At 41.4% G+C, this 27,994-nt stretch overlaps 1 protein-coding gene across 5 annotated transcripts in view; it reads left to right on the plus strand.

Annotated features, from left to right (window-relative positions):
- Positions 1–27,994, plus strand: part of LOC145780893 (ATP-sensitive inward rectifier potassium channel 12-like) — a 59,581-nt gene that overhangs the window by 25,661 nt on the left and 5,926 nt on the right. For 2 of the 5 annotated variants that reach the window (XM_082592547.1, XM_082592548.1), the window contains exons 3-13: positions 4,438–4,527; positions 10,467–10,565; positions 13,873–14,019; positions 14,363–14,509; positions 14,627–14,790; positions 16,771–16,894; positions 17,027–17,155; positions 23,159–23,354; positions 24,935–25,096; positions 25,369–25,517; positions 26,058–26,166. In XM_082592547.1, the coding sequence (XP_082448673.1) occupies positions 4,438–4,527; positions 10,467–10,565; positions 13,873–14,019; positions 14,363–14,509; positions 14,627–14,790; positions 16,771–16,894; positions 17,027–17,155; positions 23,159–23,354; positions 24,935–25,096; positions 25,369–25,517; positions 26,058–26,166 (1,516 nt within the window). Of the gene's footprint in view, positions 1–3,611; positions 3,761–4,437; positions 4,528–10,466; positions 10,566–13,872; positions 14,020–14,362; positions 14,510–14,626; positions 14,791–16,770; positions 16,895–17,026; positions 17,156–23,158; positions 23,355–24,934; positions 25,097–25,368; positions 25,518–26,057; positions 26,167–27,994 lie in introns of those variants that run through there. The other 3 variants (XM_082592549.1, XM_082592551.1, XM_082592550.1) reach the window with 3 other exon arrangements.

Genomic DNA, 27,994 nt, shown 5'->3' on the forward strand with positions numbered 1-27,994 from the left:
ATACTCTGCATTTCGAAAAGAAATTGCATAGTTGTTGTTCGTAAACAAACGTAGCTTCTTGGGAGGGCCTGATTGTTACGATCGAGTTATTTACTTCCAGCTTTACTTCTTTGAAACAGTGTTTCAATTCAAATCATCATCGAAAGAAGGTGGCCTTCATTTCCTCACCGCTTTTGTTTTTGTCATTCTTTTGTTTTGTGAAAGCATGGACACTTTATGGAACCTTTTGTTGTGAGGTCAGTTTTTTGAATAGAATTATTTCATTAATTATATTAATTTCCATCGGGCAACCTCAGACAGTCATTTATTTTTGTTCTGATGCACAATAAAACCGACATAAGAAAGAAAACGAAAACATGATACAGTATGCATCGAGAGAGTGCGAAAGACCTTAGCCCTGGTGGATAGTGGATAGGCGTGAGAGGTAGGCGAGTCTGCACTCATTCAAACAGATCACACGAAAACAAATGTTGCGATATTGAAATAGTTAAATGAAACAGTAAAGAATACTACCTCATCCAAGTTGAACTTATCATGAAATGTACATTGTATGAACCTTCAACCAGGTGCCAATATTTATGTGTGGCTACTTATATCGTATTTAGCATCTGCGCTTTCACTGAGCGGCCTGAGCCACTCCTTGCTGATTGAACTTCGGCCAACCGTGAACAAGCTTTGCTCAAAACATGTCGAGATTTTGTTGTTGCATTTACATCACGTCACGTTGCATCAACGCATTATTACCTTGTTGAATTACCTTCTTCCTGTCGCTGGTTGTGGGTTAAGATTGGAGTCGTACACTGTGTGTTCATAGACGTTTCAGGGTTGTTAGTTGCTCTTTATCAGTGCTCCGCAACCAATGTGTCGCGGCACACCAGGGCTCAGTCGTGTGTTGGCAGATGGTACGAGTTGTGCCGCGAGATAATTATGATGTCAACATTCTCTTTTAGTAGGTGGAGTTTTGCTTTTAGCATCATGATCGTTGCTTACTTCACAATGTAGATATTAACGACCTATTTTATCCTGATGCTGCGAGTTAACTATGGTAATAGCGAATTGCACTAGCTGTCGGACCACAGTTCCCTAGTCATGTGCTATGACGAAAGGTGTTGGTCAGTGAGTCGTTCTTTAATGTGGCTCTTTTGTTTGGCTTGAGGCCGCCGGCTGTTGAGTTTCTGTGTTGTTGGCTACTTATGAAAATGGCCTCTGAAGCGTAATTGTACCGCGTCGTTTTCTCTGGCAATGATTGCAAGTCGACGACGACGAGGCACTGTTGTTGATGATCAAAGATCGATCTTTTATATGAGCTATAAGGTGTTCTTTCAGGGGGCAGTAGAGTGGGCAGATCGTGCTGGGTCTGCTACTATTCGGTGAGTCCGATTCGGTGAGTTCCTAACCTCTAACCCCTAACCCTAACTCCTAACCCCCAACCCTAAAACGGCAATGATAATTAGGCTACGGTACCCGATAATTTAAAAAAAAAATTGAAAAAATCCCCCGTTAAGAGATCGGACTCACAGAATCGGACTCACCGAAACAGGCCATTCCGGATCGTGCTGCCTATGCAATTTTCCCTGCATTATTTTTTAACCTGTCATTTGGAGTCTCAAACGAGTCAAAGAACTGCTTGATGTATCTTTAGAAGTCATCATAAATTGCAGTGCACTCTCTGAAAGTTGAATCATCACTGCTTAATTTTTGTGTTTGTTTGTTTGCAGAACGAAAAAAGGCATCAGTTTCAAACTTCGTTTGTGACTAATGCTGAAGTGTGAGCGAAAGTTTTCTCTTGAACTGCGTTACACTTGGCGTGTTTTAAATATGTGCTGAAGAAACTAAGCAATTATATGGGACTTGTTTGTTTGAATAAAGTATTTTGTCTTTGTAATTGACCGAAAGCGATCAATATTCTTGCTTGAAAGAAAGTGATGCACATCTTTCGCAAATTGTGGAATTTGCATTATGATGACGTGACGTCATTTGGACAGTGTTGCATTTCTTGCTAAATGTTGATTGATTAGTGAATGTGTATTCTTGGACTGGAAAAGGTCAATTTAAAGTTGAATTCTAGCCATTTTATATTTGTTTAGACTTTAGAGGTTTATATCCTTGACACCCATCCCTCAGTTAAGATTAATTAAATGTTAAATTTCCGCTTGAACTTAAAATTTCAAATTTTCGCGTGAAACCAGGTGGCGCGAAATTGAGGCCATCGCGCAACGTGAGGTTCAGTTGCAAGCGCCGAGATTTGTTGCTTGGTGGTTTCATGTGGAGGCATCATCCAAGCGGTCGAACAAGTTTATTTCTTTTCATATTTTAAGCACTTCCGTTAGTGAAATGTCTCAAAGTACCCATCGTGCTATGTCAATCACACTGTTGATAGGTGCAAGGGAAGAGGAAAGTTGAACTGCGTGCGAACTGCATTACGTTTAGAGTAGTCATTTGGGTAAATTAAAAAAAATTGCAAATGGTCTCCGACTAAGCAAGCAAGAAACTGTTTTCGTGCGTTTTCGTGCGTCTACACGACGACTGTTTTCTTGCTTAAGCTAGCCAAACTTCTTGTTTCTTTAAGTTAATCGCAGTTTGTGCCGCTTACTTTTAAGAAAATGGGCGAGTAAGCGAGCCGTCGAGAAAAAATACGTTCCAGAGCGAAAAACTGGGCGCTTAAGTGAGTTATCTTGCTTAGAAATAATTTTTTTCGCCAAAATCTCAGGTCTCCTCTCAGCTCAGTATCCAGACAGGGCAGGGCGGTATCGTTAAAGGATTTCGTTAACTTTTGATCCCAACCCGTTCTTATTAATGCCACGGGCTGAACTGGCGGTGACCGTACTCGAAATAGCCCATAGAAAGCACAATATTTTCCAATTTCAAATCCAAAACAGGATCTCAGCAGAAAACCATTGCCATTGTACACTGGGTAATAAAAATAGCGGAGGAATGATCTTGCTGGTAGTGGTTGTTACCAGTCACCCACGCTGACACGAAATTCTGTTTCCAACATTTCAACCTCACTGAGGTGTCTGAATGTTTCAATAAGCAGTAAATTGCGGGTTTGCATCCTTCGCTTTTTGCAGCATTTTTTACACAACTTCTGGGAAGCCATGACTGAAAGACTGCAACAACTTCAAATGGTTAAAGAACAGTCAGTTGCTTGGTATACTTTGCTGTACTTTAGCGCGAACTGCTATGCTTTGGCGCGAACTTTTTAAAACGTGACGTCATTGGGGATTAGATACTCACGTGACCGCGATTCAAGCGAGCAAAATCTTCGTCGAGGTTGCTAGTGTAGACGAAACAAGCTTAATCACTAGCTTAAGCAAGAATTTCTAAGCAAGAACACTTTCTCGTGTAGACGCACCTTTACATCGTTGACAACGTACCCACTGCTTGAAACAAAGATCTGAAGTAGACGACGTCGTCAACATTAAGTTTTTTATCTGTTTGTCATGAGCGCGTCAAACCAGAACGCTGCGCTCGGTAAAAATGTTGTTGGATTATTTATTATCTTTCCAACGAATTAGCCTAGTTAAAAGGCTCAAACTCGAGCTAATTGTCCATCTTCATGATCAGTGTGTGGGGAGTTTATTGGATTCATTTTTTATTTAGGTTTGCTGATCTTTTACTAATCTTTTGTATTAACTTTTCAACGCTGAGTAGAAATAATTTTGTTTGTGAATTTTTTTTAAGTGATGTAAACACAGATTAACAGTTTTACTGCATGACGTCAATCAATGGCGCAGCGAGTGACGTATGTTGATGAGAGGTAAGTTGGTACGTATTGGTCAATTTGTAACAAATAATCGCTTTTCGAAGGCACTAAGCGCTTTTCTAGTCGCATTTTGCATTGAACAATAATTGCTAGAATATATTTGACATGTAAATATGGCATCTTTGACAGTGACTAACGATACGTTCACTGGACTTGTGTAAGTGGTCGGCCATAGCCTGGAACAGAACATGTGCAACCGGCAGCCCGCCATGTTGTTCTGCGCGGCCCGCCTGGTATTCAGGATAATACTGTAACTGCAAACTAGCCATCACAAATTATATTTCACTGTTTCCAGCCTTGGTCGTAAAATCGAATTGAGAAACAGTGTTGCCAACCATGCGGTTTTCCCGCAAACTCTGGCTGGTATTTTTTAGAATTTGCGTATTTGTTTAGATTTGCGGATTGCTTTTTTTTCAAGTAGCTTTTTTATTTTTTTGGATTGATTCATCACAGTAGTGTTACAGTGCAGAGAGCATATACCACCGCCGTTTTGGGAAAGTTTTCTGGATTTTAATTGTAATTACAAGGTAAGGCGTACAGAAAACCTTTCCTAACGGCGAAGACGTGCAGTTCTTTCATTTGTGTAGACTCCTTGAAACAGAAAAAATCTCTTCAACCTGTGATTAAATACGCTTGAGTGAATTTCTAATCTTCCAACGACTTATTTACAGTTCTTCAATACATTGTCGCACACATGTGTCGTGGACTGCGCCAAATCTGTTTCTTGACATAAACTACTTCCATACAATTTGGGTAGAGAGGTAACTTTTTTAAACCATAAACAGACATAACCCAGCAACAACCCTACATGAAAAGGCCGAAGTCTTAGCCGAAAACGTTAGCTTATTGTTTTTGTTTGTTTTTATATTGTTAAATGTAGTGTTGTTGCTGGGTTATGTCTATTTATGGTTTAAACTACTTCCATTAGAAAATTATACTAAATTTGATACTAATGAAACGAATTTTAATAAAATGAAAATGATACTAACTTTAGTGAACTGAGCAAATTGGCAAAATGACAGTTGAGCAAGTAACAACTGAGGTAGCAATATTTCAGCAAGTGGCTGAAGTTGGCAAATGATGAAACTGACAAGGCCGAAACTTGGCATGTCACAAGTCAGCAAATTTAGTTTTGCAAGCGATGATCAAGCAATTCCGAACTGAGCAAGTAAATCTCATTTGCAAACTTGACCTGAAATGTATTTGCTGAGTTCAAGCACTTGCTGAGTTGCCGTATGCCGAGTATCTCCCTCTTCGTTTTGCTTCAAAGAAACCTGGTCATCCCGAATTATCAGGTCAACCAGTTGTTATATAATTCATATACAATTGCTCACTCAATGGTGCCCGTTACTAAAACATATTCTGCAATATGCCTGGCAATGACAAAAAGGTTGTGCGCCTAAGATCTTACTTCAAACTGACAGTTTTGTGCCAACCGAACTTACGTCACAGCATTGTGGCAAAGCTTTCATACTCACGAGGAACAACAAAATATTTGACGTTGAGATGTTGTAAACAGTTCTCATTTTAACTTGAAACATGAGGTAGCTTGACATGGGCGTGGATTCGGCTTGCCCAATCTTCCGTTAGCCTTTCCTAAGATGTATTGGTGAAGTCTATGGATCATTGAACTGTTCAGCAAAACAAAGCTCATTCGGTTGAAAAGCTAAAATCTCAAAATGCAAAACAAACCACCAATGAATTACGATCTTGGAATGATGCAAATAAAAATAACTTCTTTGATTAAATTTTCAAGTGACTGAGGCGTAAAAACAACGTCAAGGTTCACCGGTCACGTACATAGACTGAGAGTGTGATGGTGGACAGAATTTGTTTAACAGTTTTGCAAAACATTTTGTTACTGGTGATATGAGTTTGGCTGCTTGTTATCCAAACTAAACATAATTACTGTGAGAAAAAGAGGAGGTGTGCAAACTGCGCCTACAACATCTGTCGGAATGGCCCATGGTGCAAGAGAAGAACCTATTTGAACTGAAGAACTTACAATATGACTTAATTAGTTTGGAAGAGTTTGAGTCTATGAAACTTTCGCTCATGTGAGACAGCCTCTTAGCAAACAAAATTAGTTCTTAGTTTTTTGCAATACAAGACTGAAACCGAAAGAAGTAGGCTGCTTGAATGTTGTGAAATGAATCTCGCCGACAAGTAACTATTCACTTCTATACCCAATAATTAAGGCTACCAATGCCCTATGTTTTCTTGTGGTGTTCAATGGTCAATAGAATCAAAAGGGATGTGTAGAAATTAAAAGTAATTCATGCTGCTAACAGCAAAACTCAATCTATTGCAATTAAAAGCAATTTAAATGCGCAAATGGTTGCGATCTAAGTTGCCTTTGATGTAAATCACATGCTGCTCTGCTTGAGCTCCAATTTTGATTGGGTCATCTTACGTTCAATGTGATCAGAGTAATGTAAAGTTACGCCAGCATGGACTCTGACCGTCCCGCGCAAATAAATAAGTCGAAGAAGGTGAATAATTAACTTGCAAGTGGACATTTTTATTTTTAAAATTCCACGGATAGCTTCAGTGTATGATGGTGTTGACACTTTGAGTTGAGATATATATTTTCCAAATATTTCACGCAACACCTCCGAGTAAGATGCTCAACTGGCAGTTAATTCATCCACCGACTGAAATCATCATCCATCAAATGGGATATTAAATTGACTAAAGGGGAATGGTAAATGTCCCAATTTTGATTGGAAAATATTTGTGAGGGTAGATTCACCTTTAGATTTAGAAAGCCAAGAAGAGGAAACGTGAATGAAAGGGCGAACCTTTGCTTTAGAACTAATGTGCTGAAAGAAAGACTCGTGTCTAAAAAGGAGTGTGAAACTTACTTTCTTTCAATTAGACCAGTGGTTTTCAAACTCTTTTTTATTGACGAAGTAATAGGACCAAAATGAACAATGAAGGCTATATAGGCTACATTAAAGTTTTTTTTCTATAAATTGTGTTGAAAATTAGTAGAATTTTTGTGACGTTTACAAACAATTTCTCACTTCATTTAAAATCAATGTTTCGTTGCAATAACAGTCATGGAAAAACTGAGTACGATGAGACTGGTTAGTTCTTACTGACGTAATGTAGTTCTAAATGAAGCATTGATCAGCAAGCTGCTGCCAGGTAGGGAGTTTCGATCGTAGAGATGCGATACTACACCCGCTTTTGGCTTATCCGCCACCCTAGAAGGGTTACTTTTTTCTGATTTGCAAAATATTGTACTTTTAAGGGTTACATAAGAAGGAGTAGGCTAGTGAAGTTGATTTTTAAGTACTTTAAGAATTTTTGTTGTTGAAAGCAAGCTAGTAGTGAGGCTTAAAAAAATGGGAGTTCCCATTTAATGTTGCCGGAAAAGTGGAGCTGTGCGTAATGTAATGTCTCTGCTTAGCCTTAAAAGAATGAAGTTAAACATGCATACCATAGACCAGTGCTGTTCAACCGGTGGGATGGTACGCACTTGTGCGGATGACAAACCTAGTGCGGATGAGACGGTGAAAATTGTCCATGATTTTTGTTATGTGCAATAATTCAAATAAGCCACATTGAAAGCAGTAGCCATGCGTCTGATTCGCCCATGCCAGTTCAGTTTTTACTCTTTTAGTGTGTTTCATTATAGGGTTGGTAGTCCCGCGATTTTCCCTCGGAGTTGGGCTAGTTTTAATTCAAAATCGCGAGAAAAATTCAGCAGTTGGCGGTTGTGGGCTAGTTTTGCTTTTTGGTTGCGGTTTCATAATTTGGAAGTTACTTGTTCAAGTTTACACTAAGTTAGAAAAGAGCGTTTGACTGTTTTATAACACGTTTACAAGTTGAATGGTTTAACCGTGAAACACACACTGAATTTTAGGTCAAAGCTCTTGATAGATTTTCAAAAGACCTAGCGATCTAATCGCTTAAACTTCTTGCGGAAAATTTCACTTGCTTCTTGTCTCAAAAGGAATTTACTGCAAGGAAATTACTATCTGGTCTGAAACATTCAGTAGTACTAGTCATTGATATACTTGGATGGTTGGATAAAAAATGCTTATTTTCTTAATGTATAATAATTTTCATTGTAGTTTGTTGACAAATTTGAACTCCTTCTCTGGCTCTAAGGTTGAAAGCTCTTGAATAGCAATCACCCTTTTTTTCTAAAATCTAAAGGACCGAAGGCAATTCGCACAGGGTGAAGCGAAATGCAACATGACTCTTCAAATGGCGACGCGAAAGAAAGAAGACTGCGATCATTGTCTTCAAATGAAAAGCATTTTTATTTTAAACGACTTGTTGCTTTTGGAGCTTACACTTGGCGACGTCGTGACGTCACGGATGGCTAACATTTACGACGCTAGAGCTGTAACTGCTTTTTTGCCTTGGCGCGATCGTAGACAACCCCCCTCCATTGATACTTGCCTTGCATCATGGGCAGCACTTTGATGACGCTGGCTAAGTTACAATTCCAACTTCAGTGTGCAGGTCTGCGTAGATACTGTCGATAAACATAGACGACGACGGTTGCTATGAGCGATGTGGTCTGCAAGCAATCTTGTTGGTTGGTTTGAATCTTTATCCTCGGACTGACAAAGCCTTGATAGGTTATTTCTGGTAGTTTCGCATACTTGTAGAAACTTTTGACGCAGGGCCGGTTACCGAGATTGACTGAGTGAAGTTTCCGATTGTTGAAGTCTTGTTGCCGGGAAATTATTCCATTTTTTGGTGCCGCTGAATCAAGAACAGTCCTTAGAATGCGTTGCTCAAGCGCACACTCCGAGAGTCGAACCAGCGCCGCTTGATCTTGAAACTTCTTCGTTCACGAAGTCACGCGCTAACTAACTGAGCTATCGGGGCGGACTATTAAGTTGTGCGGGATCTACTCAGCTATTGTGTGTACTAATGTTAACTGTTAAATTGTATGACATGGTCTGGGATTGTTGGGTCTGCTACTATTCGGTGAGTCCGATTTGGTGAGTCTAATTCTGTGAGTTCCTAACCTCTAACCCCTAACCCTAAAACGGCAATGATAATTAGGCTACGGTACGCGATTATTTAAAAAAAAATTTGAAAAAATTCCCCGTTAAGGGATCGGACTCACCGAAACGGGCCATTTCGGGGATTGTTGGAATATGTGAGAAATCACACGTGAAAGTAATGATTTTAGTTCATGGTTGTCGTCACGCTTTCATGTCCTTGATGTATAATTTCTGGCAAATTAAACAAAAGTACTAATCACCTTCACACTAGTTTATTTCAACTACCAAACTGCTAACGTTTGATAATCCAACTTGAGTGGTGAAACCTTGGTTCAGTTGCCTCTGCTCCAAGCCTCCCACTGATTCAATAGTTTTCGTCTTTGTATGGCTGGTTGGGATGGTTCGATGTCGATCTATGAATTTTGCACTGTCTTTGGGCTGACTGATCATGCCAACACTAAGTCAGTGGCATTGTCGACGACCATTGAGATTAGATTGATTATTTGACTTACAAGCAACCTTCCGCGAACAGCGAAGAAGGTGATCCATATTTGCTCGCTGTAACGTATTTTCTTGCGTCGTAAGAAAAAACGCTTTCTTGATAATCTTGCTTAAGCCGGTCAAGTCACGTTCGAAAAATACTGTGGTTTGCTTACTGCTCAGCTCATTCAAGTTGTCATTGAAAGATTAGCGGCAGCTAATATGAACAAACATGGCGTCAGGTCGCTTGCTCGGCAACCAATCGGGCCTGATGCTTGCCGAAACTTGAAAAATATACATAATCGATATTTCTACCAAAACATCCAGTTTTTGACCCAAGAAAGTCACCATTAGCGCGTTGAAATAGTTCATTTCACGGAATGCGACTGTATTTGAAAGATAGGAATCTTAATTTGCGCTCTGTCTACGGTTAATTTGCACTGTTGCACAAAAGTTTTTATCGTAGCAATGTTTGCAATGCGTGGTTCTGTTCCAGTGGTTTGTAGGCCTTGTAATCGGGGCTCTTGTTCCAATCAACATGGCGAACTTGCTGTTCCTCTGTTGCGTTGTAGGCTGGTACCTTGCCAGACTTTATGTTCTGAATTATCATTAACTTCGCCACGGGGGACAGCAATGCCTCTTGGGATATTAAATTAACTTTAACAAGTTTTTATTTATTTCTTGTTCGATCAATGTTGGCAAACGTCAAATGAACGTATTGATTATTTGTCTTGCGCTTCGAGTTGCAACAATCGAAGCCATCCTCTAATAAAAATTTATTGCAACGACCCTGACTGGCGCGCAGTCGTCATTATGGGGGAACTACCTTCATGATGTCAAAACGTTATCGGCCACTTGGCACTGAATCAAATCAATTGTGGCCATATAGCTGTCGAATTGATGGTTTTACTAGACAATCAGTTGATGTTAAAAACAAAAAGAACTCAAACAAGTTGATGTTTTTTTTGCAATGCGACACACTCCCGACATTGACAGAGAACAGAACTCAAATGTTGTTGAAAAACAGTTTAAAACAAGTTGTGATGTCATTATGGTTGATCGTAAACAACAGGAGCATATGTTGATCCTTGTATTAGTCCGAATGATTGTTTTTACGATGCCTCACATCTCTCTCTGGTTATTGCGGTTGCAATCCTGGGCTGTCGAGTCGTCAAAAAATGCGCGCTCTGGCTACGTCATCCAACGAAATTTATTTGCTTTGGTTTAATCTAAGCGCTGTCTTGTAGGCAAGGAGCTGATAAATTAAGTGAACTTCCTATTTGCGATCGGACTGCCGCGATGGGAGACAACAAGACTGGACTGTTCTACAATCAGACAAAATCTCAGTAAGTTATCTCTATTTCTTCACCCGTGGTCTGTTAGTGAACGGATTTTGGTTTTGTCGCGTTGGCACTGCGGCTAGCATCGCACATTGCAACCAACGTTAGACATTTTTCAATCTTTATCATTATTGATGGCTACTAGTTTCTTGTTTATGGAATTACTCGGCTTACTTACAAGGTTGTATCGTCATTAGGAATGCCAGTGTGGTAGACTATGTGATGTACAATATGCTTGTGATCAGGGTTTTCAGTTGCGATATATGCGAGGTATTATATTATAAAACTATTACTATATTATAACTAATAAAACTATAACTATAAAACTATATTATATACTATTATAAAACCGAATACCATGTCTAGAGCTGTAGGATCTGTCAGCCGGTAAAACCGGTTAATTTCATATGGATAAAGCGTAATTTTTTATTTGGAAGAAAATTTCTCAAAAATGCTTCAGAGCACTTAGTTCTTTATATATGTGATGTGACAACAGCAACTGCTGCAAAATTTTGCTTGCTGTGTTGATCTACACTTTAAAACTTGTAGCAAAGATAAATTTTGCATTCGCTTTATTGACTGACTTTTTTGTAGTGAAGACTATATATATTTTTTTGTAAACGGGTGAGTTTGAATGATGAATTCTCACTGTCATTCTGGAGACATTTGTTTTGTCTTCTACGTTTCATGATGAAAACCAAGTTTACCAATTTTGTTTCACTTTTTATGTGCAAATACAATATTTCTTTATAAAAACAAAAAACACTGGCCTATTTTATCCCCACTTATGGGTAAACCCAGTCATTTGACCTTTCATGACAAATATTACATTGTTGCTGTTGGAACACCAATTAAACACACGATTCAGTATTTTCAACTAGCTTGTTTAAAGAAACGTACCACGATTGTTTAAACACTAAAAAATTTGATGTTTTTTACGTTTCGTAAAGATATAGACAATAATACCAACCAGTCTTGCCCTCTCACCAGTCACCACCCTATGATCATAATCAGAACGTAGAACGTTTTAAATCGCAATCTCATGCTGAAGCACCCGGTCATCTATTTATACGATTTATCGTCTCTTGTTCCGCGTATTGCGAGGATTGGACGCTTAAAAAATGATTAATTTGTAGAGTTTAGGTATACACAAAAACAATATAAATACATCTTAAATGGTTGTATCAAATATAGTTATTAGTCTCTATCTAAACCCTTGGCAGACTGTTTCACCTGAAAGGAGGATCTTCAGAAGGTCCTTATTCAAATAGAACATAGAGTAGGCTACATATCTTAAATGATTGTCATATTTTTCAAGAAGTGAAATCTAATTGAGATTGCAGTGTATTAGGGGAACATCTCTCGTTTTCTTTACAACATTGATGTTGGCATTCACTTCAGCCATGGGCAGTGGGCACCCAGGCCTCGAAATTCACAGCATGATGTCGTCGGGAAGTATCATCTAAATCGGTCATATTTGTCCGCCGAAAAATAATACAGGAACTAGCGATACAAATCGTCATTGCATAGCACGAACAACTGTTACGAGAATATAATTTCCCGCGTATTCTGGCGCGCATCTGGAAAATGTTAATACTGTATCCCAGTGGCTCAAGTCAGTGCGAAATTTGCGCTGTTTTAGCACAAATCCTTTCAATGTCTGAGCGCATATTTGATAACGCTACTCTAAAAACTTGCTGCACCCTTGCGAAACGTAAATGGCATCCCGGTTGAGAACCACTGCTGTATCCCTTAGCTTCCATTCAAGTAGGAAAAACTTTCAATTTTTACGTTGCTTCAACGATTGATGACATTGAATCAGCGTAACAAAGGTGAATTCTTTGCTAAGAATCCATGGTAGTACCGGTACTTCTACACTAATCACGCGCAACTTAGTTCAAGTCTTATGTCACAATGTCTGGCATTGATCTCCGAGTAATATTGATCAGGCAAGGTTGGTTACAAAATTAAATTATACGAGTAGGCTACTACAGCAAGATGCAGCAAAACTTGTTAAGTTTTGGTATTACAGTAGTAAAGAAAGGGCCCAGGGAAAATTCTGACAGTGAGAATGAGGGCGATGAACCTAATAGAAAAATCATGCATCGTACCCAAATATACTGCACCTAAATGACCTAATCGAGGTTATTCTTGTACTTCCATCATCTTCCGCCCTTGTTGAGCGATGCTTTTCCTTTCTCAAACAAAATTTTCTCAAACAATAGAGATTGGCGCACGTATTTGAAGATCGATACTATTGAAGCTCTCATGCGCATGATGCATGGACAGCCCTGACTGCGCTGATTATAACCCCGAGCCTGCCGTGAACTCGTGGAATACTGATACTATTTTGGAGAGGCAACCGCATCACGGAGAGCAGAAAAAATAGTTGTGCTTTTTCTAATGTTTTGTTTATTCTTTTTGTCACTTTCGCTCACATGACTCGCAAAAATAAACCCAAAGAAAAAAGCCCATTGAAACTTTGCACAGCAGAAAATAGTAGCATTAGTGTAGAAGTTTTCCCACTCGTGTCCAGAGCATTGTGAGGTAAGAAGCCACACGACCTTGTTCGGCGGAAGATAATTAGTTATGCGGCGTATTAAGCAGCTACACGGCGCTTTGACTCTTCAAGCGCACATCGTCGGTCTGATGAAAGCCTTTCAGAGTGACTTCCCTGAAATTCTAAAAACTAAACCGTACGCATAATTCTCAAATGGAGAATTATCAAGATAGTGATTAAGCATGACGATCGACGTTAAAACTGGTGTGTCCGCCGTGAGACTTAATTTGTCCGTCTAAATAGCTGCTCAGACCTGATACATTTGTCCCCCGTCAAGAAAAACGACTTTCGAGGCCTGGGCACCCAACGTTTTCCACATGACTTCAATCTTAAGGATTAACGTACTTTAAACGGATATCCATCTAATCTGATATCTTGATCAAGTTGATCAATGGCGTCGTGGAAATGCAGCAGCATCTTCTTCTCGAATAACTCCTGTGTCAAATTATTTTGCTCGCATCCTGCCAAAAACTAAAACCAACTTGTTGTAATGAAGCTAAAACTGAAGCAAATTAGCACTGGGTAGGAATGTTGGAAACGAAGAATGTCGCTTTCAGCAGGTTACTTTGATATTACAGTGGCAGCACGTCACATAGTATACTCTATTTATACTGAGCTGTTGTTTGTTGTTGCTTGTACAACATTGCATATACTGGCGCCCTGATTAAACCTAATCCTGTTTGTTTACCTAAAACGTTTTTCAAGTAAAAGAAACACCAAACAACGATTTACTCAACGAAACAACTTTCACAGACGTCAGGTGTCAGTGGCAAGTAACTACAGCAACAACAACAGCTTGCAAAAAATTATGGTCGATAGTTTGATAGAAGAAGGAAGTAACTGCTATTCTGTATCGTCTGAAGGAACCTTGAAAAATCCCAAGTCTACAAAAGCAGTCAGGTAGGTTTGACAGGGTGGCTGATATTGGTACTTTTGTTTAGTGGAAGCTTGACAGACTGTGTAGTCATGATATGTGATGTGAATGTTTGAGCACTCAACCAATGGGGCAAACATAAGCGTTTTTTCCTCCTACTATATCAATTAAGCTTTCACAATTGAAAAGAAAACATTTACTTTCAATGAATTACTGGCCTGCATGGATGAGGCTGGAGATATAATGTTTCTACGCTTGTTGGATTCGCAACATTAATGTGTTCCCTTTGGATGGTTGTAAGCTTTCCGATGGCTAGTCACATGGTGTGGTTACTGTCGTAGATCGTATTGACGTGCAATTCCTAAATAGGTTCATAAAGAAATCCGGTCACTGCAACGTGAGCCACGTGAACCTGAGCGACAAGTCCCGTCGCTTCATCGCCGATATTTTCACGACTGGAGTCGACCTTCAATGGCGATGGAACCTCGTCGTATTCAGCATGGCCTTTGTCGTCAGGTAGCCAAGTTTGTGTATGGAAATTTGTTAAAAATAAAAATTGGTTTAGACATTTCAGTGTTACATGTTTAAAAAACAACCGCACATTTGTGATTAAAGCTTTGGACTTTTTTTCAGCTGGATTTTCTTTGGTTTGATATTCTGGTTGAGGTCGTACATCCACGGCGACTTCGAGTTGTACCCAAGTAATCACACCCACCGCGCCTGCATCAAGTCGCTCGATCCGGATTATCCATTCACATCAACCTTCTTATTTTCATTGGAAACGCAGACCACAATAGGTAAACTTATCACGTCTGCCTTTAGAACGACTCAAGGCCGGACGCAGTAGGTTGTGTGTTACGGATAATTGAATTTGTTTCGGAAAAAAGTAGTTTGAAATCTTTTGGACCCGATCAATCCGGTTTCATTCAACGCAGAATTCGGTTTCTGTTTAATTCTTCTTGTTTTTATCCTGTTCATCTAGAACAGGGGTTCTTAAACTTTTTGAGCCGCGCCCCCCTTTGAAGTGCCATCCAAACTTGCGCCCCATCAAACTACAAAATTAGCAAACATTAAAGTGTAATGACTACAGGAATTTATATTTAGCTTTCATTAATGTGAGGGATGTAATTGTTTTTCGGAAACCAAAAGTTTAATTCGAGACTTTGTAGCTGATAATGCACACCTCAGATCGGCTTCACAATCAATAAGTTTGTTTCGATGTTTTGTTTTTATGTTCAAAAGTGTAGAAAAGCCACTTTCGCACAGATAAGTGGACGAACACAGAAGAAGTGTGCGTATCGCCACGCTACCCACTCCCTTGTAGGCCTATATGTGCAAATATTTAACCCAAAAATCAGTTAGTGGAATTGCTTCATAATCGTCTTTTGCAGTGGAGTTACACTTTATTTCCAAAAATTCCTCTTGCAAACCGTCGGGAAGAATGTCCTCGTTAACACGAAAGAGATTTCTTGTCATCTTCCATTCTAGAAGGTCGGTGTCACCCAAGTCTGGGAAATAGCGTTCGAATTCTTGTTTCAAAAGCTGAAGGTGATCCTTCACTTCAGCCTTAAGCTCACCTTCCAGCAGTTCAAGTTGCTTTTTGTCAAGTGCAGTATCTAGATTGGGAAATGAAGCTGCATTTCCTATTTGTTTTCGGCGGTGCCACAACCCCAGCTTTGCCACAAATGCTCGAATGGAATCATAGCTATTAATCCGGTTAGTATTTCTGCCCTGCAAGAGCAGATTTAAGTTATTGAGGGCCTCGAAAATGTCCACGAGGTATGCCGACTCCAGCTGAAACTTCTCTGATGAAAATGGCAGAAGGAGATCTTGCTTCCCATGAGCTTCCAAAAATAGCATCAGTTCATCTCTCATTTCATACACGCGGGCTAACATATTACCTTTCGATAACCAACGAACAGATGTATGGAAGAGGAGAGTCTCATGGTTCGAATCCATATCCTTGCACACTGCACAGCTTGGTAAACAGTCTCGTATTGACGGCACTGGTTTTGACGAAGTTGACGGCTCGTATGATTACTGTAAGCTTATCTTTTATTGCAGCTGGTAGAGTCCTGGAGGCCAGAGCTTCACGGTAAATCACGCAGTGAGATCCAATAGCATTGGGACTTTTTGGCTTTATCCTGGCAATAAATCCACTTCTAGATCCAATCATTGCTGGAGCACCGTCAGTGCAGACACCCACAAGTTTATCCCATTTTAGACCATTGTTGTCAAAAAATGTGGTGACAACTTGGAATATGTCTTCTGCTTTAGTAGTCGTTTCGAGAGGTCTGCAAAACAGCATTTCCTCTTCAATTGACATCATGGCAAGACTACAAGCTACCGGCACTAGACTAAATTAAACTGTTTCATCACGACCCCAAAATTTCATTACGCGACGTTTAGTCACATAGTTTGACATCGCTCGCGCCCCCCTTGTGAACCTTTCGCGCCCCCCAGTTTAAGAACCGCTGATCTAGAACGATGAACATCGGTGAATCATCGAGCTAAGTGATGCTTGCTGCTAAATTCACCACTTGCTGAAACATTTTGGGTTCGTTTCGTAATTTCACCCTGCCCAGCAAAATATTAAAACTGAGTTTTCAAGATTGCTTATTATTTTGTCAAAGCATAGAAAGTGTGACCAGTGCCCTCAACTTGTAAATGCATTGCTACCAGCAACATGCGACACCTGCAATGGCGTCGCTTGCTGTGCTGACGCTGGTCGATCCCAACCCGGTGTAGTTTGTTTATTCACCGGCTGCCACGTTTAGGTTACGGCTTCCGGGTAGTGACCGAAGAGTGTCCCTTCACAGTGCTGCTAGTTGTCCTGCAGTCGGTGTTTGGTTGCATTCTGGATGCGTTTATGATCGGACTTATCATGGCCAAAATATCGAGGTGGGTTGTTTATGTCGCTCTGTGTGTTTTGTTTCAACCGATCAGCTACATACTAGGAACCGTCGCTAACACGCTGTGACGTCAGCAAAGGTTCCTTATCACGTAGTTGTAACTCGATGTCATTGAATGTAGGCCGAAGAAACGTGCGGAGACGCTCCTCTTCAGCGACCGTGCCGTGATCAACATGAGGGATGGGAAGCTTTGTCTGATGGTCAGGGTGGGAAACTTGAGGAAGAGCCACTTAGTGGAGGCAACCATCAGGTGAGAGTCGCTACACCGGTCAACAATATTTTTTTCTTAAAAAAACTGCGATAAAAATCTAACCTTCATTTGCTGAGATGTGATGAAGTCCTTCAAAAGGAAGTATAGGTAGAGCTCTAAAAACGATCAAAACAAGGCAAAGTTTGTGGAGAATTGGAACCCCGTCTATCTCCTCACTTCAGTGATGATGGTTCGCCCTTCGTTTTTGAAGATGGCCAATGAGACTGAACCAAGCTTTAGTGTAGGCTATGGTCAGTGCGGAGATGACTGATGAGGCCTATCTGTGCGATGAAGCTTCTGCTGCAGGATGAACACGGAAAGGATGGTTGGCTAGGGTTCTTGTTTAAGGCTCGGGCCTTGCGATGTTCTCATTTTTTTGACAGCAGATAGCGTGCGATGTTTCTCAACTGATTTTGCGCCTTTATAAATAAGACTGCGCCATGTTGGTCGTTCTACGGCTAAGTCTTCTCACGAATCTACGTCGATAGCGAATTCCTTTTTATGGAAGCTTTTAAAGTGTCTTTAAACGTTTTCATTGACCACCCACATGGCGTTTGCCGTAGTCAGTTCTCCGTAGAGCAGTTGTTTAGGAATGCGATGGTTCGGCATCCGGTGGACGTGGCCAGCCCATCTTATTTGTGTCTTTTTTACGAGGGTAAGAGTGCTGGACATGCTCACTTTACTGAGAACTTCGGTGTATGGGACTTTGTCTTGTCATCGAATCTTAAGAAGCTTTCGGAGGCAGGAAAGGTGGAAATGGTTCACCTGCCTTTCGTGTCTTCTATAAAGAGTCGAGGCCTTATACGCATACAGAAGGGTCGTCAGAATAACAGCTTTGTATACTTTTAGCCTTGTGTACAGCCTGATTTCTCGCCTCTCCAACGTGTTAGACTTCAATCTACCGAAGGCGATAGAGGCTTTGGCGATTCTGCTGTTGATTTCCAAGTCAATGGTTACTGTGTTAGAAGGAGTACTCCTGAGATACTTGAAGCTTTGACAGACATGTAGTTTCTGGTCGTTTACAGTGACGAATGGTTCGCTATAAGTTTTTCCCAGGGCTAGTTGATACATTACCACTGTTTTTTAGTACTGATTGTTAGTCGAAAATTATCACAAGCAGAGGAGAACTCATTCATTTGTTGTTGAATTTCGCTTTTGGAATAGGCGTTCAGGGCACAGTCGTCGTCGTCGTCTGAGCTTCTGGGGCCGAGGGTCTATCCTTTTACCACTCCAGATTTACGATGTTCCCGGACTACACTGGAAGGCTACTAGAGAGCAGCCAGTCTTTAGTTTCATCATCCATAACGCGCAGACTTTCCACTCCGTTAGGCGGCTTGAAGATGGTACAGTCATTGATGATGTGGTCTGCGGTCTGTTCCTCGGCACCACATTCACAGGAGGAAGAAGAAGCCATTCCCCATTGGTGCATGGTTGAGCGGAAAAGCCCGACGCCCGTACGGAGATGGTTGAGGCGCACCCATGCCTGTCTCTGTAGTGTCAGGCCGATGGGGCGCAGTCATCTGCGTACAGAAGTTCCTGAATGACAGTTTCGGTCACTTTGGTGATTGCTTTGAAGCGTCTCAGGTTAAATATTTTTCCGTCACAACAATAGCGAATTGGAATGCCATTGCAGTCTTCATGATCTTTGAAAGCATCTGTTAGCATTGCTGAGAACATCATGCTAAACAGAATGGGTGCCAAGACACAGCCCTAACGCCGTTTCCGATTCTAAAACTACAGCAACGATTGATAAAAGCAACAGTCATTAACTTTCTACAAAATTTGGCCAGTGTCCGAGTAGTTAAAAACAAAAGTTTGGAATAGCAATTGCCTTTAACCAGGTTGCTTGGGAATAAAATTTGTTTTTTTGCACCCTCATCAATCGAAAACTGCACTTTTTCAAGTACCCCAAGAAGTGATCTTGATATTCAAGATTACGTATTCTTGGTGATCTTGATCTTCAAGATTACCCAAACAGGTGATCTTTCCCATCTCCGACTACAGATGCATCTTTGAAGTCCTGAGAAATTACACCTGTAACCCACATTAACTGGAATGAGTCAGTAAGACTATCAACAAGGCCTTTGCCGCCTGATTTGTAGATCTCTGCTGGTATAGAGTCAGGTCCAGGGGCTTTTTCCAAGAATAGAAGGTCGATGGCTTTCTGAACTTCATCAACTGTTGGGAGGGCGTCAAGCTCACAATTGATGGACACCTGAGGGAGGCGATCAATGGCTTCGTCGTTTATCGCTGAAGGCCCGTTGAGGACGTCATAGAAGTGTTCAGTCCACCTTTTTAAAATTTGACTCTTGATAGTGAGCAGAGTTGATCCATCGATGTCAAAAAGAGGGCGTGGTTTAGAAGTGGCGGACCATTCACAGTTTTTAAGGCGGTGTAGAAACGCTTTCAAAGCCTATCTGCATAGCTTTGGATCTCATTAGCTTCGGTACTAAGCCAAGAGTCTTGCCTGTTACGTAACTTGGTTTGAGTTTTACTGCGTATCTTGGTAAAGGCAGTTTTCTTGGGAGCATTCAAAAAGGTTGCGCTGGTGGTCTCTAAGTAAATGTCGATTGACTTCCAACATTTCTATGATCTCTGCATCGTTTTCATCAAACCAATCTAGTGGTTTCTGACTGCAGGGCCTGGTACCTAGATGCGGTGGAGTGTAATGTGTCTCGTAAAGTGGTCCATTGACTTTCAATGCTGTTATCACTACTGGTTGTAATTGAGGGATTATTTCTCAGGGCCTTATTATTCCTCATTTGAGCAATTGCCTTTTCATGACCCTTCGTTTGCAACGTTTAGTGCCGCTCAATTTGTAGATCCGCGACTTGCCACAAGAAACTTTTAGACACGATATTTATGCCGGTACATTTTTGCCGAATTTATTTTCAATTGTCCAGAAATTTTTGACTCAGTGGCCGGTCGCTTCTCCAAGTTCAGTAACAATTGGAGCATGATTGATGTTTATCAATTAACTTCTATCGTACTATCCAAAAACAATGATGAAATTGTGAATAGTTTTAGCATTCAAAAGAGCAATGTTTTTCGGCTTTATTTTTAATTTTTTTATAAAAAGGGGGTTGAAGGGGTGTTAATTTTTAATCAAACTTTATCCCTGACTGTTGCACCCGACAATCGGTCCTAGTGCAATTTTCTCAATATTAATCCTTTTTCATCCAATGCCTTTTTATTTAGCTTCTACTGTGATTTCTATGTTTGCGATAGCAGCTTAAGTTAAGGCCACATCAATAAATGAGTCGTTCCTTCTTGAAGCTTATTGTTTGACAGCTGGAACTGGGCTGATGCGCTGACGTTAAACCCACGCACAAGATGGGTCTGGCATAAGAGGTTGCATACACTGAACAAGGTTCAGGATTGAGCCCTCTGCTCTTCATCATCGTTGTAGAGGCGGTGTCACGATATTTTCAGGCCGGTATTCTTCGGTAGGATCTGTATGCAGATGACCTGGAACACTGTGTAGAGAGGCTCTTGACTTGAAGAAGACTTGAGAAAGAAACGTTGAAAAAGAAATGCTTGAGAGTGAACACTGACAAAAAGAAGAATTTTGGGCAAATATTCTTGCTCTGTCTGTCGCAAAAGTGTAGGTCGCAACAACGTTCACTGCAACAAATGGTATTCTACATTGTTGATGACTAACAGATCCTTTAGGACAATTGTTCAAAACTGCATAAAATTTCCATTTGTCTCACAAGAAACGAGGGAAATAGGAAAGACTTGGCTTTTCAATCGCAATGTCAATGTCTATTGTATCCTGGAGAAAAGTTAATCAAATGCACTAATTGCACTTGGCGAGAGGGTTTTGACCTGGAGTGAATGTTTGCATACATTCTCTGATGATCGATTACAGAAATGTTCATGCACTGCACGGAAGAATGACAAGTTTTGTGAACAATTAGAAATGAATTTGTGTTTTGCGGCAAATCCTAGTCCAGTTGTTTGCGGCGTCTTGCAACATGTCAGCAAGTTCCAATAACGTAGCAAAATTATATTTGACCTTTAATTAAGTGCTAAAACCAAAAAGACGTAAGTATACTATGATTCGATGTTACGGCGTCGTAAATATAGCCTTTTCGGAAAGCTAATTTTCCGAGTAGTGAGAGTTTTTGGATGAAAATTTCAAAACAATTATACCAGAGGTCTTAGAATATCCGGTTATATTGAATTTTGTTGAATTTGAACAATTTTGTCAAATAAGCCCCCTACTTCTACCAACCACTACCATGGTTGTCCGCAGTAAGCCCCCTACTTCTACCAACCACTACCATGGTTGTCTGCAGTAAGCCCCCTACTTCTATCAACCACAACCATGGTTGTCCGCAGTAAGCCCCCTACTTCTATCAACCACTACCATGGTTGTCCGCAGTAAGCCCCCTACTTCTACCAACCACTACCATGGTTGTCCGCAGTAAGCCCCCTACTTCTATCAACCACTACCATGGTTGTCTGCAGTAAGCCCCCTACTTCTAGCAACCACTACCATGGTTGTCCGCAGTAAGCCCCCTACTTCTATCAACCACTACCATGGTTGTCCGCAGTAAGCCCCCTACTTCTATCAACCACTACCATATGGTTGTCCGCAGTAAGCCCCCTACTTCTATCAACCACTACCATGGTTGTCCGCAGTAAGCCCCCTACTTCTACCAACCACTACCATGGTTGTCTGCAGTAAGCCCCCTACTTCTATCAACCACTACCATGGTTGTCTGCAGTAAGCCCCCTACTTCTATGAACCACTACCATGGTTGTCTGCAGTAAGCCCCCTACTTCTATCAACCACTACCATGGTTGTCTGCAGTAAGCCCCCTACTTCTATCAACCACTACCATGGTTGTCCGCAGTAAGCCCCCTACTTCTATCAACCACTACCATGGTTGTCTGCAGTAAGCCCCCTACTTCTATCAACCACTACCATGGTTGTCTGCAGTAAACCCCCTACTTCTATGAACCACTACCATGGTTGTCCGCAGTGAGCCCCCTACTTCTATGAACCACAACCATGGTTGTCCGCAGTAAGCCCCCCTACTTCTATCAACCACTACCATGGTTGTCTGCAGTGAGCCCCCTACTTCTATCAACCACTACCATGGTTGTCTGCAGTGAGCCCCCTACTTCTATCAACCACTACCATGGTTGTCCGCAGTAAGCCCCCTACTTCTATGAACCACTACCATGGTTGTCCGCAGTAAGCCCCCTACTTCTACCAACCACTACCATGGTTGTCTGCAGTGAGCCCCCTACTTCTACCAACCACTACCATGGTTGTCTGCAGTGAGCCCCCTACTTCTACCAACCACTACCATGGTTGTCCGCAGTAAGCCCCCTACTTCTATCAACCACTACCATGGTTGTCCGCAGTGGATATTTCCTGACCAGGCATAACCTTGCTATGAAGCTTTTTATTTCCAGCCAGCAAATTAGTCCTTTTTTACATTGATTCAACGTCTGCAGACTTTGTATCAATGTAAAAAGGGACTAATTTGCTGGCTGAAATTAGAATGCGATCGAAATTGTGTCAAAATTCCTTTGTGTTTAAGTAGCATGCAATCAATTTGTCAAAACCTACTCACTGTGGCTTTGTAATGACGTCATATTATTACTGTGACGATTTGGACACTTTCTATATTGAGATTCGATTTCTGGGTTTAAGAATGTTTAATGCAACAACACATAATAACACGTAAGTCGTTGCATACGCAGCAAGCTCGCAACGAATTCAGGAATATTCAAAAGTCAAAGCCTTATTTATATCCGACCGCCATCTTGGTTTTGATAAAAATATAATGTCGCTCCAAAAGGTGCTCCCACTCTCTCTAACTTTGCTCCCACTCTCTCTAACTTTGCTCCCACTTTCTCTAACTTTGCTCCCACTTTCTCTAACTTTGCTCCCACTCTCTCTAACTTTGCTCCCACTCTCTCTAACTTTGCTCCCACTCTCTCTAACTTTGCTCCCACTTTCTCTAACTTTGTTCTCTGTCGCAGGATGCAATATGTCTACTCCCGGAAAACCGTGGAAGGGGAGTTTATCCCTCTTGAGCAAGTCGACCTCAATCTTGACCTGAAGAACGACAGTGACAGGTTATTCCTGGTTACCCCTCAGACCATCAGCCACCCGATCGATGGGAACAGTCCTTTGTGGACCCTCCGACCTGAGCATCTGCAATCGTCTAAGTTTGAGGTGGAATTTTTTGTCTTACCTGCTGCACAAAACTATTTTGCAAAGAACTGATGTTTATAGTTCACACAATAAATTTAGTTGTGGGGTCATTTCATTGGCACCACCTAATTTTTTTATTGGTTTTATTGGTACGTAACGACAAGAGGTTAATTTTTATTTTATCTCAGAAAGTAGTAGCCAAAACTTGTTTTAGTGTTCATAAACAAATAGCCCACCTCGAAAAACATGGGGGTAGAGCTAAAAATTATCCGAATATGTTAAGCGGTTCTTGAGATATTGCCGTTTTTCTACTGCTTCTTATCTATGAAGCCACCTAGTGGCTAAGGTTATTTCACTAATAACTCGAGAACCGCTTATCTGATTTTCATCAAATTTGCACCATTCTTCTCAAAAAAGTGAGAAGCATGTTTTAAGTCAATAAAAATAATTAGGTGGTGCCAAAACTTGTAATTTTTGTTTGTATTATAATGAAATGACCCTGATGGTGAGTGTAGCCTCGGTGGGAATGGGCATGTATTGGTCCAAGTTTGCTAACACATCCAATTAAAATGCTTCTTGCAAGTTATAAGTTTCGCTTTGCCTTTTTGCTTGGCATTGAGCACTTTTTGTAGTATTAATAGTTTTCATTGTTTTAATGCTTGGTCGCCTGTATATCTCTGCTGGTATACAGTAAAGTCCAGATGCTTTCCCCAAAGATGAAATGGCTTTCTGAACTTCATCAGCTGTTGAGAGAGCGTCAAGCTCACAATCGATGAACACCCGAGGGAGGCAACTAACAGATTCATGGTTTATTTCAGATGGCCGGTTGAGAACATCCTGGGTTTTGAATCTTTATCCTCGGACTGACAAAGCCTTGATAGGTTATTCCTGGTAGTTTCGTACACTTGTAGATGCTCTTGACACAGGGCCGGTTACCGAGATTGACAGAGTGAAGTTTCCGATTGTTGAAGTCTTGTTGCCAGGAAATTATTCCATTCACTAGTTGCCGCTGAATGGAGAGCAGTCCTGAAAGTGCGTTGCTCAAGCACACACCCCGAGAGTCGAACTTGCGCAGCTTGATGTTGAGCCGGTTACTTAACCGCTGAGCTAACGGGGCATGGACATGAAGTGTTAGCTCATCTTTTGTAAATTTGACTCTGGTTAGTAAGTGGAGTTGATCCATCGGTGTTAAAACAGGGGTGTGATTTTGAGGTAGACCCGATCATGCACAGTTATTGAGTTGCGTCTTGCTTTTTGACGCAGCTTTGGATCTCATCAGCCTTAGTAATAAGCCAAGCATCTTGCCTGTCACGCAACTTGGTTTGAATTTTGCTGCGTATGTTAATAAAGGCAGTTTTCTTGGAAGCATCCAACAGGTTGCGCTGGTGATCTCTAAGTAGTCGCTTGACTTCCAACATTTCTATGATCTCAGCATCGTTCTCATCGAACCAATCTTGTGGTTTGTGACTGTAGGGCCTGGTACCTCAGATGCGGTGGAGTGTAATGTTTCTCATTAACTGATCCATTGATTTTCAATGCTGTTTTCACTACTGATTGTCTTAATAAAATAATGCATCATCCATCATTTATTATCTTCTCAGATCATCGTGATCCTGGAGGGTATGGTGGAAGCAACAGGGATGACCACACAGGCCCGGGCCTCATACCTTCCCTCCGAGATATTGTGGGGCTTCCGGTTTGAGAACATGATTTCCTTGACCAGAAATAACGCTTACAAAGTGAACTTCAACCACTTCCACCAGGTGGGCCGCGGTGATTAGTGCAGGTTACTTGTAATACCGAGTTTTATACAGCTCTGTTTATCCATGACAGTTATGCATCGTTCTTGTCGCTTTACCAAGCAGGCACTTTCAAATATAGATGCAATTGTTACATTCTTGTTTACGCTTTTGTAAGAGCAACACGACCACACCCGTCGCTTGCATTGATCAGAACAAACTATCCTGTCATTGATTGGTTCTTTTTGAGTGCCCTTTGCTTTGTTTCATCGCGGTGCTGGTTTGTTGTTGTGCAGACTTATCATAGCCCAGATGCGCCTCAGCAGAGCGCTAAGGAACTTCACGAAGCGACAAATAACAACATTCGATCTCTGGCCGATGGGAGCATCACAATGCGGCCGCGACGAGAACGACGGTTACCTTCTAGTAATTCTTCCAGTGCGAGGTGAGTAGACTGGCTACAGCTGATTTTCCAGGATTTAATTTCTCTGTGCGATTTAATTTCTCTGTGATTATGGGGTGGCGATGCACCCGGAAGGGAAGTCCACCAGCTTAGGTCGCGGGGGCCAGGCTGGGGAGTCTAGGTACCTGTGGAAGGAAAGTGTGGATCGAGAATTTTGTGCCACTCGTCCGCAAAAGTTAGAATGGCGGAACGGGCCAGGGAGACGGGCTTTGCTTTCTGCAAACGCAAAAAGGTCAGCTCACGACGGGCCGGGCGGCAGAAGTTTTATAAAGCCAGGCAGCGCCCACGTCTCCATCACGTGACCGTAACACAGGTACGTTTAACTCCTATACCCGGTCAGCCCGTAGGCAGACCGGATAAACTTTGGGGTCTCCCACGAGGAAGAGATGCTTAGCTACAAGGACGATTTGAATACTCGTGACGATTTGAATTTCACCTGAATTTTCACCTGAATTTTCAATTTCATTTGAATTTTCACGCACAATCGTGCGGTCACCTACTCATATTGTTCATTGCATGCAGGAGCTCTGTGCAAAGCAGTCGTATGGCTCCATCTTGCGGCAGAGATTCCGGCTATACAGCCATGGACGACTTCCCTCGGTCGGGTAGCTGCCAATCCCTCAACAAGCCGGTCAGTATCGGGATGCTACGGCAGTCCTTGTTGCTACCACGTCGCCGATGCGTTTGCACCAGATGTCATTGTTTCTAATTGTTATAAGGACTGTAATTAAATGGGCTCTTCGCTTCTAGTTGAAGTGTTGTTGCCAGTAGCAGGGAGGTCTTTGGTTACTGCCCCCCCCCAGCCTAATCAGCCGCACGAGCAGGGGTTGCATTTCGGGGGTGCTCAGCCCCGAAATGGTAGCAATCATAAAACATAAATTGGTAGCAATCACCGTTTTCCACGATTAGATCCCGTATAGTTAGTTTAATTCTATCATGCAATCTACATGTATGATGGTAAATCAAGCTTTTTGCAAATAGGGCAGAAAGAGTATTTTCTTCCTGAAAATCCATTGCTGTTTATTTCCGACACGAAAGCATAGGTTGTGCACTGTGCAGGATGTAGAGGAGTTCACAACCTATGGCAAAGATGCATAAAAGTAGAGGGATCAGGGGAAGTATGGAGTGGACTTCTGGTAGTGTAGTGGCTACAGGTCTTCTGAAATCCGATCGACAAAAATCTTTGAGAAAAAAATTTACAAACATAAGGACAATGAAACTCATAAGAAGACTACACAGATTATGAAAAGCGAAAAAGGAAGGCAAGCTAGAAAAAGTTATTGACAGGAGAACAAGTCACATGGTGGCAATAACGATTAAGTGTATGCGTACATGCGTACTACATTGCGCATCAAAATAAACCTAGATCCGACTTACCTGACTTAGTACAACTCCAAATTATGAATGTAGCCGACATGGGCACAACGCTACAAAGTCACTTTACATGCATCTCGGTGATCGAGAGCATTGCTGCCATGACGTGGAAACAATTAGTAACCTGTGCAATTATAGATCGCAACATGAACGATTCTTTGATTGTTGATGAATCAGCGCACACTCAAAAGAAATCATGCTTAGTTGTGTATGTGCGCAGTATGTGATGATCTCCAGAAAACATATTTTTGGATCTTTGTGAACTTGCTGGCCAAGATTCGGTTTCTGTTTATGAAGCAATTATGAAAGTACTGAGAGAGAATAGTTTCACTGAAGCTTATTTGAAACAACATTTGATTTCCTTTACATCTGACGGTGCGTCTATAATGCTGGGTGCCAAGAGTTCCAATGGGGCCTCACCGACTCACCATCTTGTGCATGTGGCTCAGATTCTCAGACTGCGCACCACATTATCTACCATACTCCTGTATGTATATCGACCCCAGGACAGATAGTGGACCTCACATAGCTCGATGAACACACAATCCATTGGCTGCTGCGCCTGGATGTAACAACGTGATCTAAGGCGGCCTTAAACACAAGAAGATACCAAGAGCGGAGTAGGGCCCAGAATGAAAAAAAAGTATTTCCGAAAATAATTTTGTGGCACTGTTCGAACCACCGGTTAAAATTAGCTTATCTGATGCAATACTGTAGAGTGTAGACACTGTAGACACTGTAGATGGATTTTATCACGTACAGGGATTTTTTGAAAAAATTACAGTAGCTATTCAAGATCCGCGAAGTTGCATCGGGAACTGAGCAGCATTGCAACAGAGTTCGATGTCGAGTTGAGGAAAGTGGGTAAAATTTTCAGTGTGCGTTGGGTTGTGTCCTCACATCGTGCTATCAATGCTCTGTGGAATAGTTTCCCAGCATTGTATAAACGCTTCACAACCCTCGCAGAAAGGGAGAATATTAAAGCAACAGGTCGGGCCATATTCAGAGGTCTCTTCATCAAAATGACCACCAAGGAATTCGTAGAAGATCTGGCGCTTTTAAAATATTTTCCTCGGCAATTATCG

Source organism: Aplidium turbinatum, chromosome 12 (assembly GCF_918807975.1).
Source record: "Aplidium turbinatum chromosome 12, kaAplTurb1.1, whole genome shotgun sequence".
Lineage (NCBI taxonomy): Eukaryota > Metazoa > Chordata > Ascidiacea > Aplousobranchia > Polyclinidae > Aplidium > Aplidium turbinatum.